This window comes from Maniola jurtina, chromosome 21 (assembly GCF_905333055.1).
Source record: "Maniola jurtina chromosome 21, ilManJurt1.1, whole genome shotgun sequence".
NCBI lineage: Eukaryota > Metazoa > Arthropoda > Insecta > Lepidoptera > Nymphalidae > Maniola > Maniola jurtina.
In genome coordinates this window covers 8,540,884-8,560,631 of record NC_060049.1, presented here as the reverse complement: position 1 = coordinate 8,560,631, position 19,748 = coordinate 8,540,884, and the positions used below count along the sequence as shown (strand labels likewise).

The 19,748-nt window shown below is 37.0% G+C and overlaps 1 protein-coding gene and 1 long non-coding RNA gene across 3 annotated transcripts in view; one reads left to right on the top strand and one right to left on the bottom strand.

The window, feature by feature from the left end:
* Positions 1 to 12,790, top strand: part of LOC123876403 — a 97,994-nt gene extending 85,204 nt beyond the window's left edge. The window contains exons 6-17 of one of the 2 annotated variants that reach the window (XM_045922644.1): positions 2,483 to 2,752; positions 3,557 to 3,873; positions 4,437 to 6,014; positions 6,358 to 6,553; positions 7,449 to 7,592; positions 8,125 to 8,278; positions 8,945 to 9,086; positions 9,605 to 9,724; positions 10,258 to 10,459; positions 10,811 to 10,945; positions 11,387 to 11,629; positions 11,998 to 12,790. In XM_045922644.1, coding sequence (XP_045778600.1) covers positions 2,483 to 2,752; positions 3,557 to 3,873; positions 4,437 to 6,014; positions 6,358 to 6,553; positions 7,449 to 7,592; positions 8,125 to 8,278; positions 8,945 to 9,086; positions 9,605 to 9,724; positions 10,258 to 10,459; positions 10,811 to 10,945; positions 11,387 to 11,629; positions 11,998 to 12,115 — 3,619 coding nt within the window. In that variant the 3' untranslated portion in view covers positions 12,116 to 12,790. Of the gene's footprint in view, positions 1 to 2,482; positions 2,753 to 3,556; positions 3,874 to 4,436; positions 6,015 to 6,336; positions 6,554 to 7,448; positions 7,593 to 8,124; positions 8,279 to 8,944; positions 9,087 to 9,604; positions 9,725 to 10,257; positions 10,460 to 10,810; positions 10,946 to 11,386; positions 11,630 to 11,997 lie in introns of both variants that reach the window. The other variant, XM_045922643.1, reaches the window with a different exon arrangement.
* Positions 12,791 to 15,222: 2,432 nt separating this feature from the next.
* LOC123876429 lies at positions 15,223 to 18,584 on the bottom strand. The gene is made up of 3 exons (XR_006798350.1): positions 18,467 to 18,584; positions 16,245 to 16,328; positions 15,223 to 15,722 (listed from the first exon to the last, which is right to left on the bottom strand). It is a non-coding gene; the product is annotated as an uncharacterized LOC123876429 (long non-coding RNA).
* Between the last annotated feature and the right edge of the window lie 1,164 nt (positions 18,585 to 19,748).

Here is a 19,748-nt window from a genome sequence, read left to right as displayed (position 1 = left end):
ATATTTTTATTCAATTAGACTTCTACAAGTTCTTTTGAATCGTCAAAAGCATCTACCACTGGTTCGGAATGCCTTTCCTACCGAGAAGAACCAGCAAGAAACTCGGCGGTTGCTCTTTCCAAAGATTTGATATACAATATTATGCCATGTATAAAAGCAATTGAAGTCCTGCGCATTGCTGGAGCGAATTGCAGGTCAAATCCACGCTTTTTTATCATTTACATAATCTTCGATAGTATAATATGCTTTTCTCATCATTTTTCATCATATTTTAAGTCACTGCAAACTAAGCTAGAATAAACCAACACGTTCTTAGTTCTACGATGTACCTACGTGTTTAAACCGCATCAACAAACGATAACAAATAAGTACTCTGTATTCAGGTCGCGCGTCTCCCAGACGCTGTTTCCTGTTGCTTATCTGCTCCCATTTCCTACATCGCCGCCTGATTGTCTGAGTTAAATCGATTATTTAGAACGTCTTCGTGTTTTCTATACTTTCATAACGCACCTGTTACTTCAAGTACACTTCATAATTATCATCGTAGACAAACAGACGTCCACACTCCACAGCTGCATATAGATTTATTGTATAGACTATAGGGACTTCCACACGCCATGGTCTTTCGCCGCCGCCTGAGTGGCGTGGCATAGCGAAAGGAATGTAGCGGCTCTGTGCGACTCGTTTGATGTCGTCCGTCCACCAAGTGGGAGGGTCTTCCGACCCTGCACTTCCTTATACGAGATGACCATTCCAACACCTTGGGACCTCAACATCTATCGATTTTTCGAAATGCTTTCCGTATATTCTGTAGCACTGATGATGAATTCCAAAAAATCCAGTGTATCTTCTAGTACCAAAGATGGGTCTAACTCTAGTGGTAGAGTAAAGGTTGTTCGAAATAATAGAAACAAAATTATTTACATGATCCTTGATGGTTTTATGTCTTCTGTCCTCTATATTTCCTTAGTAACAGAATTAGTTAATCGCAAATATTTAGGCACCTAAAATCTCAATTTATTTGCACGAAATGGCGCCATCCCAACTTCCTTAATGTCTGAAAACAAACGATTTGAATAAATTTACACATAGACGTATTTAGACGTTTGCGATTACGTAGCTTAGGTATTAGTTAGTAGGTATAAATACTAAATAGAGATTTAGGATATATTAATAAGTATTAATAATATTTTAATATAATGTGGTTTACAGTTTTGCTTTTACTATGCCATAGGCAGTAGTCTCTAGTAAAACGATTGTATTTGAAATTAATTCGAAGGTTGTCACTTATTAGCATAAAACATCGTCATGCAGTTATCCTAAACTACGTAAATCATCAACAGTTGTATAGTTGTCAAATCACAACGAATGTTCGTCTTCTTCTTCATCAATTTAGATTTAGAGCCTCAATAGCTCAACCGGTAAAGGAGTGGACTGAAAACCGAAAGGTCGACGGTTCAAACCCCGCCCGTTGCATATTGTCGTACCTACTCCTAGCACAAGCCTGACGCTTAGTTGGAGAGGAAAGGGGAAAATTAGTCATTTAACATGGTTAATATTCTTTTAAAAAAAAAAATTTTGGACATAGCTTTGTCCGCAGACATAGGTCTCTTGTAAGGTCTGCTACCCGCCAGAACCTTAATATAAAATACCCATAGGTATTACCTAAGTCTCGGTCTTCCATAGTCATAATAAACCTAAAGTATTTACACAAAAACACTTGATACTCTGGTTTTAGTTACATAATAATTAATAGCCGGCATGATTAAATTAATTATTCCTTATGATAACAATGAAGGTTTTTACTTATACATATTATTATATAGCTAGATACATACACTGATAATGCCAATTTATGTTTGTGGACGTAATATTTATATTGTCACGTACTGAATAAATGATAGCAACAAACTTTATTGTGTGTATTGTTTTAATAAAAGACACGTGGAGTATTTTATTTTAAATGAGATAAACTATTATTATACCCAGATACATTAGATGCTAAAGGGTAACAGGTTTGAATCCGGGCAAACAATTTTGATTTTGAAACTATTATACATATTCTAGACATGACATATTCTAGAAACTAATATCTGTGCCTGTGGTGTTTTAGATTTTTCTAAAAATATGTAGTTTTAAAATTAATTACAGGGGCTGAAAGATTTGTATGTGAATTTTTAAAACCGCGTAACTTTGAAACTGAATATTTTAACGGAAATCGAAAAACCACAGGCATAGATATTAGTTCCCCGAACGTTTCTACAAAATTCCATTGAGTATGATTGATTAGTATTCCAATGACAGACGAACTACGTTTGTATGGAGCGAGTGACGGAGAGACCCTCTCAAACGCACGTTGACATGTGTGTTCTGGAAGACCTGTGTGGTGTTGTGTGTTGGTGCTCCGCCCATTTTCACTTTAAATTCTCAACTAGTGGACTAGTGGAGCTATAATATGTCACGTTTTGTTTAATTTTTTCAGACAAGTCGTATCACACATCAGAAACATCCCTGAATTAATCCTGCTCGGGAGTGAATCTCGCACTATGAGAAGGTTGCCCATTTTCTCCCTGATGGTGAAGCATCCAAGAGGGACCTTCCTCCACCACAACTTCGTCTGTGCTGTGCTTAACGACGTGTTCGGAATCCAGGCGAGGGGTGGCCTGAACAGCAACTTGAGCTACGGAGCTGATATTCTGGGGATTGATGAAAAGCTTCTGAAGGAGTACGAGAAACTGTTGGATGTTGAAGCGTGAGTATCTTCTCTTGTTGTCTAATCAAGTCCCAGTGGCGGTGTTCCCACTGATTACAACATGGGGTCATTCAAGGGGCGGTCCAACAAATCCCTGAAAGGCCGGCAACGCATCGGCGATACCTCTGGTGCTGCAAATGTTCATGGGTGGCGGTAATCACTTAACATCAGCTGACCCACCAGCTCGTTTGCTTGCTATTTTTTGTATTAAAAAAAAACATTTAACTTGATCCACGGTCTAATCTATTTATTCATGGTAGAATCGTGATACCTAATCTTATTATGATAATAGGAATGTTATCATCAAATCAAGTTAAGCTTGTTATAAAAATAAATTCTTGACGGTAGCACTTGCTAAAATTTTCAGTCGATAATCCACGAATATGAAAATTTCATTCAGCACTCATTTTCAGACAAACACAGACAGTTAAACGGACCGAAATTAGAAAAAAAAAAACAATAATAATACCTATTATCTTTCGATTAAATTTTTTTCAAAATATACTTATGTAATGTGCAGAAATCGTCCAGTTAGTTTTATTATAACTTATAAGTATAAATAAAGACCTACTTATGTAAAGTGCAGAAATCTTCCAGTTAGTTTTATTATAAGTATAGATAAATTCCCTGAAATATACATCTGCCATTTTGCATGATTCTTCAAGCCTCAAATTTTCTTTTTGTTGATTTAATCAAGAAACCAAATTCAGTTCATATTTTTACTAGAAATAATCGCAAACGAAAGTATCAATTTCGATTGATATTGTTGTCGGTTTCATTTTACGTATTATTTAAAATTTTCAGACAAAAAGAAATAGCACGAGTTCGGAGATTGAGTGTCGTAAAATCACCAGAGATCCCAATACACAATGAGCACCTCAGGCCTGGCTTCTGCAGAGTTTCACTGCCTTTCTTCATGTCAGAGAACGAACTGGCATTTGTCTTAGAAGCTCTCAAGATGGTGGCCACTGAAGGCTGGAAGATTCTGCCACAGTACGTCGTCAATTCACAAACAGGCCAATGGAAACACCACGCATGCTCTGTTCTTAGAGATAAGAAATCATTGTTTTCTTTGAGATTTAATGACGGACAGATAACCTCTCATGAGAGGCGAATATCGGGTAAGAATATTCTTATGTTATTAAGTTTTAAGTAGCTATAGCCCAGAGCTTATCGGCCTCCTATTCGAACGGTCCGAAAATCGAATCTGAACATGAACCTATAACTTTTCAAGACACAGACATCCTTAGTAGTAGGCCGGCAATGATGATGATTCAGTTTTAAGTGATGTCTCAATATTGGTAATTTCTAATGGTTATTTCATATTCAAGCTAGCTCAGCCGCCGGCTTTGTTTGTGTTGAATTTCCAAAAATCTTGAGACATGTACCTACTTATTTATATATTTTAATTCAAAAGCCCTAATAGATAGATTCATGGATATAGCTTGACTTGAATAATGAGTGACTCTAATACCAACCTTCCATCCCTATTTAACCCCCTTGGGGTCAGAATTTCTAATAATCCCTTCTTACTGAACGTCTACGTCATAAAAGTAGCCTACTATCATAATTTCAAGTTTCTAATCCTAGCAGTTTGCGCTGTGCGTTGACAGATCAGTCACTTAGGAATTCAGAGCAAGTATTTTTACATAGATATACTTATGAGTAATTCTATTGTTTACAGGCCCAGGAATATTTCCACACACTTACACAGAATGTTTGCAAACAGCTAGGAATTTGTTTAATAGAGCCAGAAAATTGGCAATGAAATGTTCAACAGTTGAGCCTGAATTCGGTTTCAATCCAAAAATAGATTATTTGAGATGGTTTATGTTGCCAAAGGAAGCACACGACCTACTGTTGGGCAAATCTGCTAATGTCAAACACATTGTACCTTTTGATCCGTCCGGATATACAGGAGCGAGAAAAAGTCTCAATCACGTATCTAGGTCTTCCAATACCTCGTCTCCTATATTAGGATGCTCCGCAAGACATTTTAGTCTTTCTGCTATCGATGACTGTCACTTGTTCAGATTGAACCAAAGGCAAAAGTTCTACTCAAGGGAATCTAGTTTGAAAGAAACTGCAAAAGAAGAGGCCGTTTCACTCTCACCACGTCCAGTGCAATTCGCAGTAGGAGAATCCGTATCTCCATTGCGTATAGTTCCTCAAAATACAAAACTGGCATTAACGAGGTCGAGGTGCTATTCTTTAGGATCAGATTTACCACAGGTGCCACTGAGTGTGCAGACTAAAATGAATCTTGGACTTAAGGAAGCGAGTCCAAATTCGACTGAGAAGGCGAGCAGTTTTTGCCATTGCGGCAGTCAAACTGACTTGCCATCATTGGATGACGTTTTAATATCACCCACCAAAAAATATCCATTCAGTACACAGAGCAGCACATCGGCATCTGATTGCAGCCAAGTGGGTCGCACGTCACCGACGGCCTCGATCACTTCGCACACTTCAGAAGACCTTCAAGCCTACGTCAAAGAGATGACAAAAGAAATAGCAACGGAGATTAAATCAGAAATCCGTGAAGTGATCTCCAAAGTGGATGACATTTTAGAGAATTCCGATTCTCTTGAACAGGCGAATTTAAGCATGACGTCGATTTCTAGTCAGGCGAGTGATAGAAATTCTGTTTCAGTCATAGATGTGGCAGAATATTTAATGGGTATGTCCAAAGAAATGGCTTCGGAGGTTAAACATGAAATCCGAGAGATGGTGAACAGGGTTGATGAAATGATTTCTCCTGATGTAACAGGGGCGGGATCAAGACGAAGTTCTCCTCCACAACCTATAAGAAAAAGAATAGGGTCTGGTCCTGAATTAGGTTTGGAATTGAATAGGTTGAATACTGCGCAGAATTTAAAGAAATGCCCGACTAGTCCGATCCTCCAATCGCAGTACGATGAAGAGGAAAGCCGTGTATATAAGAGATCTCCAAGTTCACTCTCGCCCAAATCAGCACAATGCACTCCCTTACATGAAGCTTCTGGACCTAACAGCATCTCGTTTAACTCCAGCGAAACATCCACACCAGATACGATTATTCAAGTGGTGACCACCAACCAAAACTCTCCAGTCCTTCCTAAATCTTTAAGTTCAAACAAATTGTCTGATGACGAAGTTAGTTGTACAGATGTGATTTGTAGACATTGTTGTATTAAGAAACCGTGGTGCCAAAATACTTCGGTCAGCTCTCAAGACAGCGGGATCAACATGAATTTTACTGACGAGTCTTATGTAGATTACGGTGAGCATTTTTAATTGCCTATAAAAGATACTACAAGAAAGAAAGTTTTATGTATAAATCTGGCATGGCAGATTTAATTTACTTATTCACAGCGTGATCAATTTTGTTGTACACAATCTCTAAACTAAACTAGATAGGTCTAAATGTAATGCTATCCCTTTCATAATGCTCGATGTGGAAAATTATAGCCCTAGAGTTAGACGTGTCAATTTCGTTAAGTTTAGAAATAGTAGTGAAATTGTTCAATAGGTACATTGCTTCTCAAAAACAAAAAGTTTTATTTATTTATTTTTCTTTTTTCCATTCTGCCAAACAATTACAGTAAAATGGCGAACTTCTTCAGATCCAACGACTAACAAAGTTCGGAAACTGCAAGGCAGACTCCGAATGTGCCCAAGGCATGACAAGAGCGAGGTCCCGGACATTATCGAAGGAGTTCCCGTTTGCTCCGCTGATCAGACACGATCCTACAAAACGTTCAGCGAAACTGACCCCGGGAGAGTCGTCTTCCAAATACAAGATGATGAGAGACAGAATCGGTACGTGGTTTTGAAAGTAACAAGTAGTTATCCCTATTTTATTTACACCCGACCCAAAAAAACGGGTGTTATAAGTTTGACGTGTTTATCTGTGGCATCGTAGCTCCTTAACTAATGAACCGATTTTAATTTAGTTTTTTTTTTGTTTAAAAGGTGGCTTGATCGAGAGTGTTCTTAGCTATAATCCAAGAAAATCAGTTCAGCCGTTTTAAAGTTATTGACTCTTTTCTAGTTACTGTAACCTTTACTTGTTGGGGGTGTTATAAATTTTTAATTTACACTTGTTAACGTTTTGTAACTTACACACTTACTAGTAATCAGTGAATTAAATTAGTACCTACTCTAAAGTAGTAGAATTCAGAGTACAATTACTCTGAACTTTACTACTTAAGAGTAAATTATTTTTGAGGAAATTGGTGGAAAATAAAGATCTAAAGAAGTTTACACGATCCCGAAAACTTGGAAGCGAATTTTATTGAAATGATCCATAAATAGCGTGAAGTTTGAATAGTTAAATACCTATTTATGAGATTAAAACTATGCTTGAGATAAAGTCTTCAAGTACTTGATTTATATTTTAGAAAAAGGGTATGCAAAAAACCTGTACCTTTCTAACTTCCTCACCCTGAGAGGTAATCCGTGTTCAGTGGTGGTCCGACAATGAGTTGATGTTGATGAAGAAAGTCCTGTATCAAGAATATCGTAGGAAAAAGAAACACTAGTACGCGTTGGTAAATGACAATAATGTATGGTCTATAATGGAAAAACTTTATTAAAATTGGCCCATCAATTTGAGCGCTACAATGCCATAAACAGATATAGAAATCAGGCTTGTAACCACAGCGTCTTGTGTCTGAGATTAAAAATCACCAAGCAGTATTATTTTCAATTACAGAAATACTTCTTCAGCGATGGATTCCAAGAGGTCAAGCAGGTCATCAAATGCATCGTCGAGTTGTTCTGACCGCAGCTCCAGGTCGAGTGGATATGGCACCGATGGGCCGAGGACTTCTAATGATGAACAGTTTTATGATCGAAGGTGAGAACAGAACATAACTGACTATATGCAATATTGAGATCGATTTTGTTAAATTACACTCGCCTGGCACTGTTTACCAGAATACATTTTGTTAGAGAGTGTCTGGTAGAAATAATCGTACCTACAAGTAAACCTTAAAAGGCATCGATTAAACAACGCGCATCCCAAAGCTCGACGTGCTTAGCTTCTCTACCAGTACAAACACTAGGTAAAAGATTTCACTGAAAGATTGCTGCACACGGATTTAGTCTATACCTGTGATTCCCTAAAAAAATGTTTCCAATGAACACATGGAAGATTATGTCAGTTTCTGATATGAAACGCTAAGGTGCGGAATGCCCTACCAGTATCCTTGTGCTATATAACATAACTTAAATACCTTTAGGACAAGTGTGAATATACGCCTTCTAGGCAGCGCGCTCTCCAACCCAAAGCATCCATGCTTTTTAATACGCATGATTGTCACAATAAAGAAGAGTTCCAGCTCTAGCATCGACATTAATGCCAATTAACATTCTGGTGTCGCTGGCAGTGAGTCGGAATGCCGCTTCAAGGCGGACTGCTGCTGGGAGGAGGAGCCGGATGACAGCAGCGCTTGCAGTGACACTTCGCTTACCGACTTCACCTTCGACGACGAGGGCAAGTGGCACTGCCCGCCTAAAGACGTCTGGAAAGCTACTGTTGAGGTAATATTACTGAAACAGTTGATTTCAAACGGTAAACCTAATTGTGGGTATCCAAATGTAGGTCTATGTGCCTAGTGGGAGATTTTTAACCTATTCGATCGCGTAAAAGTTAACTGCGTTTTGTATGGTATTGAAACAGCGCCATCTAGTGACAAGAAGATTAAAATTAACTTAAGATTAAAAATCTCCCACTAGGCACACTGGAAAAATGGTCTATTGCTTAATTTGCCACAAGCTGTTAAATAAAGATCCATACTCAGCTATAAGTTTCTACACATTACAAAATACAAACATTTAGGCTTGCAGCCAAAGCCCATCATTCCACATAAACAATGCTATTGAATTATCCCTAATATTGCTTCTGGCGGAGATACCTAGTACGACAAAGAATCACCAATTATATAATACACTCTCTGCGTCTATTAAATCGTACTGAAAGAACACTTCGTATCGGCTTTAATAAATAATGAATATTGTTACTATCAGTCACGGCTTCTTTTCATATCTATTTACATATCCTCTAAATCCTTAATGGAAATTTACAATTAATCATCCTTTCATACATCTTTTCACATCCTTGCAAGGAAAAGGCAAGTTGATTCTATTGATTCTCTTACTTAGGTTCTCGTCGTGAGGTTTTTAAATTAGTTTAATTTTTAATTTCAGGCCATTCACGAATACAACATGGTTAGACCGGGCGATAAGGTTCTGGTCTGCCTGTCCGGTAGCCGGGACTCCATAGCGCTGCTCCACACTATGCATCAATACCAGTTCTACGCCAGGTCTAAGGGAACACACTTCAGTATTGGTAAGGAGTTCTGACTTTTGACATCTTGAATAATCTTAAAAAATGATAGAGTTTAGGATGGGTTTCAGACTGTTTTGGTAAAATCTTCGATTCTTTCATCGTGGCGTAGTACTTTTTTCACATTCTATCGTCAACCTGTATCTGTCCCAATAAAGTTCTAATCAGTCGGAGAATTGGATTCCAAGCTCGCACCTCTAATTTTTTGGAGTCATGTTGGTACGTTTTAAGCAGTCAAATATGATATGCTGCAATAGTGAAGGAAAATATCGCGAGGAAACTTGTATACCTGAGAGTTCTCCATAATGCAGTTCTCAAAGGTGTGATTATGAAATCTACCATTTATGATTAATGAGCCAGGGTGGAAGACTAAGGTCTAAATCCTTCTCATCCTACGATGAGGCCCATCGACGATAGGTTGACCGTGATGATGGTGATCTATCCCATATAAGAACAGATTCTTCGTCGATTGAACTCTTTATTAGATGTATACTGTAACTGCCATAATCTTTTATTTGTAGGCGCACTCTTTATCCAAGAACCCGAGTCAGATGTAGATCCTTTGCACTTGATGGCATATTGCAGAACGCTTGGTGTCAAGTTTATTTATCAGGACAAATTGAACCATGAGGAAATCCAAAGTAAGTAACTTCTATAATTAAATCTAAAGTAATACTTTCCTATAATAATATAATGTCACTGTCTGATTATTTGTTGATTTACTTAATTTATTTACATCCAGACATTTTTTGTTTAACGATTCTACTTCTACACTGTCTAAGTGGATTTATTTATATTTTATGCGGTAATCCAATACTCATCAGTCATCGCCGTCAGCCTAAAGACTTATGCTGCTGGATATTAGGCTTCCCTTAAGAGTGATAAAATAAATGATATTATATTATACATGATATGAAATATGAATAAGTGACACCGACTCAATCAAGTCTAGAAATGCGGTAACCAACTACCTTACCCCAGCGTGGCCATTCCATGTTCATAACGGGCATATTCTCCTATTAGTAGAGGCAACACACAAGGAATTTGTTTATATTGGGCATTTATTATATTAGATGTCAAGGATTCTAAGAATGAAGATGCTGGGCAATAAGTGCCCAGCATCTTCATTATCTTCTTCAGCATCTTGAAATAATTCATGAAACCTTTGGTTTAGGGCAAAACAGCGCCTCCAAAAGCCCCGAGCTCCACCGTTGGTCGTCGCATGCGGTGCGGCGCCGCATGTACGGCGCGGCGGCGGCGCACGGCTACGGAGTGGCCGCCGTCGCTCAGAACATGGACCATGCTGCCAAGGCGTTCCTGGCCAGCGCCCTGTATGGAGGCGCTTTGAGAAGCACTAAGGCACATTATCGAGTCAGGTGAGATCAATTTTTTTTAAATAGCGAGCAGACGGGTCACCTCATGTTAAGTGATTACCGCCGCCCATGAACATTTGCAGTACCATAGGTACCGCTGATGCGTTGCTGGCCTTTCAGGGATTTGTTGGTCCGCCCATTGAATAACCCATGTTGGGAACACCGCCGATGGGAGTTGATTCCTTTCCTCGAAGTGACGAATGCTCGTGTCGCGAGGCGTATAACATCTGCCCCCAAAACGTCACTTCGTGATGATCACGACCGCTCTGCCAAGAGTGTTATGAGTTTATGACAAAGAAGAAGCAATTATGTTACACCTGATGTCGTAAACTAAAATCCAAACATTTCTTTCAGAGAGCACAATATTCGAATCATTCGACCATTTATCTACGTGCGAGCAAGATCGCTGGAGGCGTTTGGCTGGTCGCGAGCACTTCCACTTTTTGGACACCATTCACCTGAATCGCCGCCTACTGACACTGATGAAAGGTAAGATGCCTCCTGTTTAGCGCTTACTCCTTATGGGTTTGTTTTTATCCGACTACGGCAAAGCCAAAAGGAAGGGTTATGATTTTAGCAGTCTACGTATGTTTGTATTTATGTATGCCGTCGTAGCGCCTAAACTACTGAGCCGATTTTGACGAATGTGGGGTCAATCGATTCGTTGTTATGGTCCTGGTTTTATACTATTTATAAGCTACATTTTATACGAACAAAATCGGCCCGACTAGGTCTATGCGTGACGGATGTTACATCCATAAAGTGGCTTTTAGCTAGCGTTAAGGTTACACCCTGTACATGGTTGACAGGTTGTCGAAAAGGTCTTTAGGAAGACCGCAAAAGATACTTTTATCTGGAAAGTGCAACCAACCAAAAACAGTACAGTATTCAATGTAAACTGTCTAATACATTCGTTTCTCTTTTTTTCAGCAAACTAGAATTATTGAACCGCTCAGCTTCCGAGCCCTGTAGCAAAGCAAAAGACGTCACTCTCGAAGGCCAGCTAACTGAATCCATATCTGCACCTTTAACTGAAACTATATCAGGACCGCTAGAAGAATCCTTTATGGATCCTTTGGCAGCTGCACAGGAACTCCTCAGCGGTCAAGAACGCATGCATCCGTACATCTTCGCCAGCTTGAAGAACGCTCTGCATCCTCTGATTAGTGCAAGGTAAGGATTATGGCACTCGATAGACACTTTTGTTGAAAAAATTAAATCGATTGTCTCCTTTGGAACACAAACTTACCTATGTATATATGGGTACCTGCGAGTCAAGAGTGAATAGAAATCTTCTAGGCAAGCGCGTTCCATCTTAGGCAGCATCATCACTTGCTAGTAGGTCTGATTGCAGCCAAGCGCTAGTCTATAAATTAAAAAAAAAAACTTTACCATCCCAACACCTTTCTTATTTTTTACTTCCCGACTTATTGCGAAACTGTTAGTTAGCATAAGTATTTTTAAACAAATTTTAATTAGCTTCGTAAATAAGAAATATAATCAGTCCTAATCAACTTAATAATAGTTTATTTCTGTTTCAGTAACATCGAGAAAGATCTAAAAGAGAATAGACACAGAAAGAAATCTGTGATTCAAATGAAAAATGGCGCCCCAGTGTACGACTCGGAAGAGGGCACGGAAGAGGAACCAGTGCCATAAATAATGAAAATTCCCGCCAAAACTGTAACTTGGGCGTCCGCCATGTTGAAAAAAAAATTTTTTAGAATCTATGATATACTTTATAATAAATCGGGGTAACTTTAACAGAACTGTAATGATAATGGAATTGGATGAATTTGATTGGATTGAATTATTGGACATTAAAAACAAAGAGTAAAGCTATCCTGATCTTATTAACTTTTGTAGTAGGTACCTATGTTGTCTCTTTCTCAATCAATATTATTTCTTAGTACGACAGAGACAAACTTCGTTTTGCTGTATGTGTGTTGCCTTTAAAAAAAAGGCAGTTTATGATTAGTTACTAAAACAACAATTTATATGTTATAGTGTTGTTAATAAGAGTTATTATAAAATTAAAGTTATTTTTTGTATTTAACGAATAAAAAAGTCATAATTATTATTACTTACATTGTATTTTGTATTCTTGGATGAATTTGTAGCTATAATTTTATTTTTCCATTCAGGTTACTTTAAGTTTTCCTAAATTTTGCTATATCGTGTTAATCCATCTTTATCGACGTATTTAAAATGTAAAAGTGATTGTATGATTGTTTATTTTAATAACTGATCTTATGGCTCTAAATTTTAACTTTTTTTGACTATATATTTAGTTGTTACTCGTATATTTTTATGGTTAATTTAAGTATTGCCATTTTAAAAACACATATTTTTAGTAGTTTGTATTTATGTGCGGAATTGAAAACGAAGTGCATTTGTTACAGTCTGGTATTGTCGAATAACTAATTAATGTTAATCTATAAAATATATTTTTCACTGTTGAACGTGTGTTGAAATTTTATAATAATAATAAGAAGTTGACATATTTACTGCCCAACAACGTTTACGGCCAAAATTAATAATAATCAATTCCACCTCTTCTCTAATCTATCGATAACTTAGCAAATGGCTCGCTGTCGACAGATTACGGATAGATTGATTACATTAATTTTAGCGGTTAATGTCTCTGACATGAAAATCTTAACGCTTACGGGTGAAATTGATTTTGTAAGTCAAATTTGACGCATCTTCAAAGAAGAATCGCTGTCTATCTTGATTTCACAAATTCATGTTATGAATGTCAAAGTGAACAAAATCCCAGTAGAAAGAAAGCAAATAAATATACGTTTATATAATGAGCAGATTTTATTAATGTTTATTGAAAATACTAACTGTTATATTTTGATGACTATACCTATAGAATTTTATTTTATTAACGATGCTATATTCAATTACATAATTAGAATTAATCACCTATTATTACAATAATATACCGAGAAACCGAGAAAATTATTTATACAAATTGAAAGTAGATTTACGAAGTAGTTTTTATGTTAAAAACTTAAAATAGAGTTAGCGTTAAAAATTTGAAAGTAATTGATAAAGTAAATTAATATATAGTAACTATGGCATTGTAATAAAGTTTCTTGTTGAATGACACTTGAATCAAATGTTATTCAAAATGTGATGCCATTTTTAATTACAACCCAAGTCCATGTCTATATTATATTCTTACAAGTTTGTCTTTTTTTGGTTTATTCAAGACTAGCTGACGCCCGCGACTTCGTCCGCGTGGATTTAGGTTTTCGAAATCCCGTGGGAACTCTTTGATTTTCCGGGATGTAGCTTATGTACTAATCCAGGATATTATCTATCTCCATTCTGAATTTCAGCCAAATCCGTCTAGTGGTTTTTGCGTGAAGGAGTAACAAACATATACACAACACACACAAAAACTTTCACCTTTATAATATTAGTGTGATAATCCGATTTGTGTTATGTACGTAGTACCATAATCGACGATATTAAATACTTTCTATAATATGATGCTCCTCTAACCAGTAACTCCTCTAACCTCTAATAACTTATTAGGAATTTCAATAGTTTTAAAACTGACAGTAGTTTTGAAATTTAGTTTGCGCTTTGTGCTTCTGCAGTCTGCTGCTTGCAGTCTGATATTTAGTAGTGGTAGAAATAAGTTATTTTTGCACTAGCAACATTAACATGGTCGAAATTAATAAACAATCAATCTATCTGTGATCTGTCGATAAGTTACTTAGCAACGTTGCTATTTATCAAGAAAGAACATATTGATAGACTACAGATAGATTTATAATTATTTTCAGCCGTTAAACTCCATTGTATTGGATCAAAATGGTTTTGACCTAATAAATGTTTGACTGATTTTGTTATGAAGTTATAAATTATAATCAATGGTTCAAACTCATATTCTCCTAAGCTTGTCTAGTCTATCCACAGATCTCAGGTCAGCATACCTAGAGTTTGTCAAAAATGTTTTTAAGACAACTTGCCAAACTATAGGATTTCCTAAACTAGTCAATCTTAGGAGTGACAGAGTTTCAACTTTTGACTATAACATAACAATTTAATTGGTTGGAGTATTTTTAATATTTTTTAAGCAACATAAAATGCTGTGAAGATTTCTCATGTTTGAATTAATTTTATATTATTATACTTTGTTTACGTTGTATGTGGCAATATTTTTGTATTATTGCTTAAGATATGAATTCCTATATTATATTATTATCTAGTGTAAGTAAAGTCCCATACGTTGCTTCCATGATAATTAATCGTAACCGTATATACAAATTGTCGTAAAAATAAAGATTTTTTGATGTAATAATGAAGTTTTATTTACCTAATTCAACCTCTTCTGAAACAGGTCCATACCTACTCGGTAAAAAAGTAGCTTTCGGAAAAAAAATTTGCACACTTTTTTTTTTTTCGTTTAAAATAATTTCAAATAGGGATGTTGGCACGACATGGGCACGACAGATGAAGTAGGAATAAGGTAAATGAAGGTATATATTTTACTTTACTAAATTCTGCGATCGAGGTTTTTATTGTGAGTATCTAATTGGTTAAAAAAATTTAAGAGTAAACCTCAGTACTGCTATTTAGGTAGACAGCTATGTAGACAATCTTAGTAGAATTTGATATTTATTTGTTGGCCCGTGTCCTGTTGGAATTCCATTTTTTCCATTGACAATAATTTTGAACACCATTCAAATGTTACCCACGCTGACTGTACGTAAAAAATACGTGTGTGTTACGTAAAAAAAAACTTCTTGTTTATGCTTACCTTTATTTAAACCATAATCATACACTCACATTATGCGTGTGTGCGTGCGCTTACACATTTACCTTAGATTAATGAGTATTGCAGTACTAAAGACCCATCTTATACACGACGTTATTACACTGAATGTGATAAAACTACTTAATACACTGTAATATCTAGTAAATAGACATAAGCAATCTGCTAGCCTAACAATACATAGCCTATAACATAATAATAATTATATAATAAGTAATAAGATTTTTTTAATACTTTAAGCGTAATTCTAATTACATTAATTTTCATGACGACACAACATTGCCCTATTACCTATCATTAGATATAAAATATAGAATTTCCATAACTAAGTTACATGTTTGCGATAATTAAGTCTACGTTATAGCTATATTTAATGCGTAAATATTATATTTTAAATAGATTTTCATGTTGAAAAGATTTGTAGAGCTAAGAAGGCTGGAGGTTACTTTCCCTGGCAGCAAGGCTTGCCCCCTGAAAAATAAAACAATTTTTTTGAATAAGTAGTTACAAGTACTAGGTAGGTACTAATAGTTATGACTTATGAGCTAAGATTAGAAAAAGTAAAACCCGACTTCTCCTTCTTAAAAATATTACCATAGACATGGTATTTTATTTTGATACTTATTACAAAAAATGTATATATTTTCGGAATTTGCACAATTGGGTCCATTGCTTGGGAGACTTTTGTTTGTTACCAAATTCGATAGATTTAATTTTTTACTTTATTTTTTCTCGTCGTATTTTTGTTTTTCATATCCGCCATATTGGATTAGTACCAGTTAACAAACAAAGACACAGCACATACCTACGAAACACTACCCTAACTTAGTGCGGGAAAATAACTTGAGCAAAAAGCGGCGTACTTGAGCGGCTGATCATCTAATCGTGTGCTCTCGCGCGGTAGAAATCCTCTCACACCTCCACTCCTCTCACCAACACATAACTGCCAAATAACTCTGACTGACTCTTAAATATGTAGTAAATATTAGTTACCAGAAGGCTTGCCATCGCCGCAGGCGCAGTTCGGGCCGCAGGTGCAGCCAGCGCCGCACGCGGCCGTGCCGCCGCCGCACGTGCCTATAAAATGACGATTAGGATCATCAATCGAACTACAGGCATAGCCTAGGTCTGCATTCGTACATAGTCGAAATCCCACAGACCCGTACGAAACGATTTGCTTCCGCATTTCTAATTTTCTTTCTCGTTTTTCCCGCTAGCTGTAATATTGGTACCTTCAAAAGAAGATTGAATGGGCACCTTCTGGGCAGGCGCGCTCCACCTTAGGCTACATCATCTGCTTGGTGTGATTGCAGTCAAGCGCTAACCCATTTAGTTTAAAAAAAAAATTGTATTTCTAATTTTTTTATCCAGTTACAAATTAGCACTTGACTGCGATTTCACCTGATGGTAAGTGATAATACAGTCTTAGATAGCAGCTTGCTAATTTGGAGCTGGTATGACCGTTTATAAAACTCATACTTCTCTGATCTGATCGGGTGTGAGGCTTCGGCCGTGGCCCACTATACCCTACCAGGTTATCGGCAAAGACGCGCCGCCAAGCGATTAGCGACTAACGAGGAGGAAGAATAAGGACTACCGTTTACCACTGGGTTTAAAAACTAGAATCATGTTGCATATACTTAGGTTCTCTCTAAGTATAACATAAACTGTCTGTCAGAATGTCTAACAAGATCTAGAAATAATTTACTTAGATCCATGCGGTCAATTTCACGGGAAACTGATCATTGTATGAAAGGAGTAAGTCTTTAAATTAATCTAAAAGTAACGGTGAATAAGATATGAATAGATAATGCGTAATTGCGTCCGCGGCCGCCGCCGCCGCCGCCGGGTCGACGCAATCCGAAGCAATCAAGAACAGTTATTGTGCTTGGTAAGTTAAGAGTACCTACCTGCATTCATTCGAATGGAAATGTAATTTGTCTACAGTATAGACCATAATATAGAGGTACAACTCCACGTATAATGCATACATTTTGAGAAAGTATGTACTTGCCATTTTTGCCCTGTGTCAACTGCCATGCCAAAAGTACGGTTTGCCTTTAGAATAAGGACTAAAATCGTATTTTAACCCCCGACCCAAAAAGAGGGGTGACATAAGTTTGACGTGTGTATCTGTGTATCTGTCTGTGGCATCGTAGCTCCTAAACTAATGAACCGATTTTAATTTAGTTTTTTTTTTTGTTTGAAAGGTGGCTTGATCGAGAGTGTTCTTAGCTATAATCTAAGAAAATCGGTTCAGCCGTTTGAAAGTTATCAGCTCTTTTCTAGTTACTGTAACCTTCACTTGTCGGGGGTGTTATAAATTTTTAATTTACACTTGTTGACAAGACAGTTGACATATACAGCTAAAAATATGTGCGAGTCTTCATTTATGCACTACACCTACCTATCAATAACTTGTTTCTAAAACTCTACCGCCCGGCTTTGCTCGGCAAAAATATTATCATCATCAATCCATTGCCGGCTTACCACTGTGAACAGACCTCATCTCAGAAGGAGAAGAGTTCGGCCCTTGTCTGCCACGCTGGCCAAGTGCAGATCGACATCTTTTAGAATATTATAAAGAACTCGAAGATGTGCTGGTTTCCTTACGCTGTTTTCCGTCACTGTTAAAGCAAGTGTTATTTAAAATAGCCTCCGAGAAAATAGCTTGGGATGGTAACCCCGCACTGCTGAATAGGAGGCAGACCATTAACCATTAGGCTATCACGGTTCTTAGCGGTTAATTATTGCAAAAAGTAGAAGTAAACCAAACAACGTCGGAATTTTCAAAAACCGATATTTTAAAAAAATTATTTCATGCTAAACTAAAAAGTAAATAAAAATTTTGGTCCTACGCAGCGCCGTACGTACGTAGGTACGATCTTTTAGGAACATCAGTTTTTGAAAACTGACGTTTTTTGGCGAAAACTTTTAACTGTTGACCGTTTTCTTAGAAATCTCGAAAATCATGATTGTAATAAAATAATTTAAGGCGATCGAAGGTAAGAAATAATCGGCGAAGCTCATGTAACATCAAATCGATTGTAACTGCGCACGATGTAAAAAGGCAGCAAAACAAACAAAACACGGACGTATAAAAAAATCTCTAATTAATCTAGAAAAAGTATCGATATCGCTATCAATTAAAAAAAAGTTGATTTGTCTATGAAAATAATGTTCTAGAATTAAATAATTGAAATAATATTACTCACTTTTACAGGAGTCGCAAGGTGCCGGCATCGCGGCTAGGAAAGGTCTAGAGCTGAGATCTAGACCGATGCGCGCGCACGCCTCCCGTTCCCAAACCTCCGCGGGTCAATAACTGAGAGCGAGGAGGGGATCACACGATTGTGTAGGCCGAGAGATAGGCTTCGAGTTTTCGACTAACGGCCGAAATCACACTAATATTATAGAGGCGAAAGTTTGTATGTGTGTGTGTGTGTGTGTGTGTGTATGTTTGTTACTCTTTCACGCAATAACTACTGAATGGATTTGGCTGAAATTTGGAATGGAGATAGATAATATCTTGGATTAGCACATAGGCTACTTTTATCCCGGAAAATCAAAGAGTTCGTACGGGATTTAAAAAAACCGAAATCCACGCAAGCGAAGCCGCGAGCATCTTCTAGTTAATAATCAATCTATCTGTAATCTGTCGATAAGTTACTTAGCAATGTTGTTATAGTTACGTCAAATCTTTTTGACAAATAACAGCGTTGCTAAGTAACTTATCGACAAGTTAAAGATAGATTGAGCATTAATTTTGGCCGTATGTGAAAATAATGCATGAAGATCACAATACGGATTATTTAATTTAGCTAATTAGTAAACGGTTATTTAAATGATACGAAAGCTTGGGAATGAGTTGCCAATCAGCTTTGATAGTTCTAATAAGTACAAGTGAATTTGTAAAGTGGTGATAATAAAAAAAACCGGTCAAGTGCAAGTCAGACTCGCGCACTAAGGGTTCCGTACTCGGATATTTTTTCCAACATTTTGCACGATAAATCTAAAACTATTATGCTTAAAAATAAATAAAAATCTGTTTTAGAATGTACAACTACAAGTAAAACCCTTTCACATGATACCCCATTTGATATAGTTATCTTACTTTGAAAATTGGAATACATTTTTTTTTTATTCGCGGTTATCAGATTTATTCCTGTACTTGTGCTATAAGACCTACCTACCTACTAAACATGATTCTAGGTCAACGGGAAGTACCCTATAGGTTTCTTGACAGACACGACGGACAGACAGACAGACAATAAAGTGATCCTATAAGGGTTCCGTTTTTCTTTTTGAGATACGGAACCCTAAAAAATTACCTTGAAAGTTTATTTTAATTTTGAGAAAACGACAACAAGAGGCACCCGCCATACATCAGTCTTGTTCCATAGTCTATGGGACGCTCCCATAGTCCAGTTTCCCGTCCGCACGCCCTCGGGGCACTTGCTTTACCTTATCAAGTTCCATAGAGTTTTAGGTTAGAAA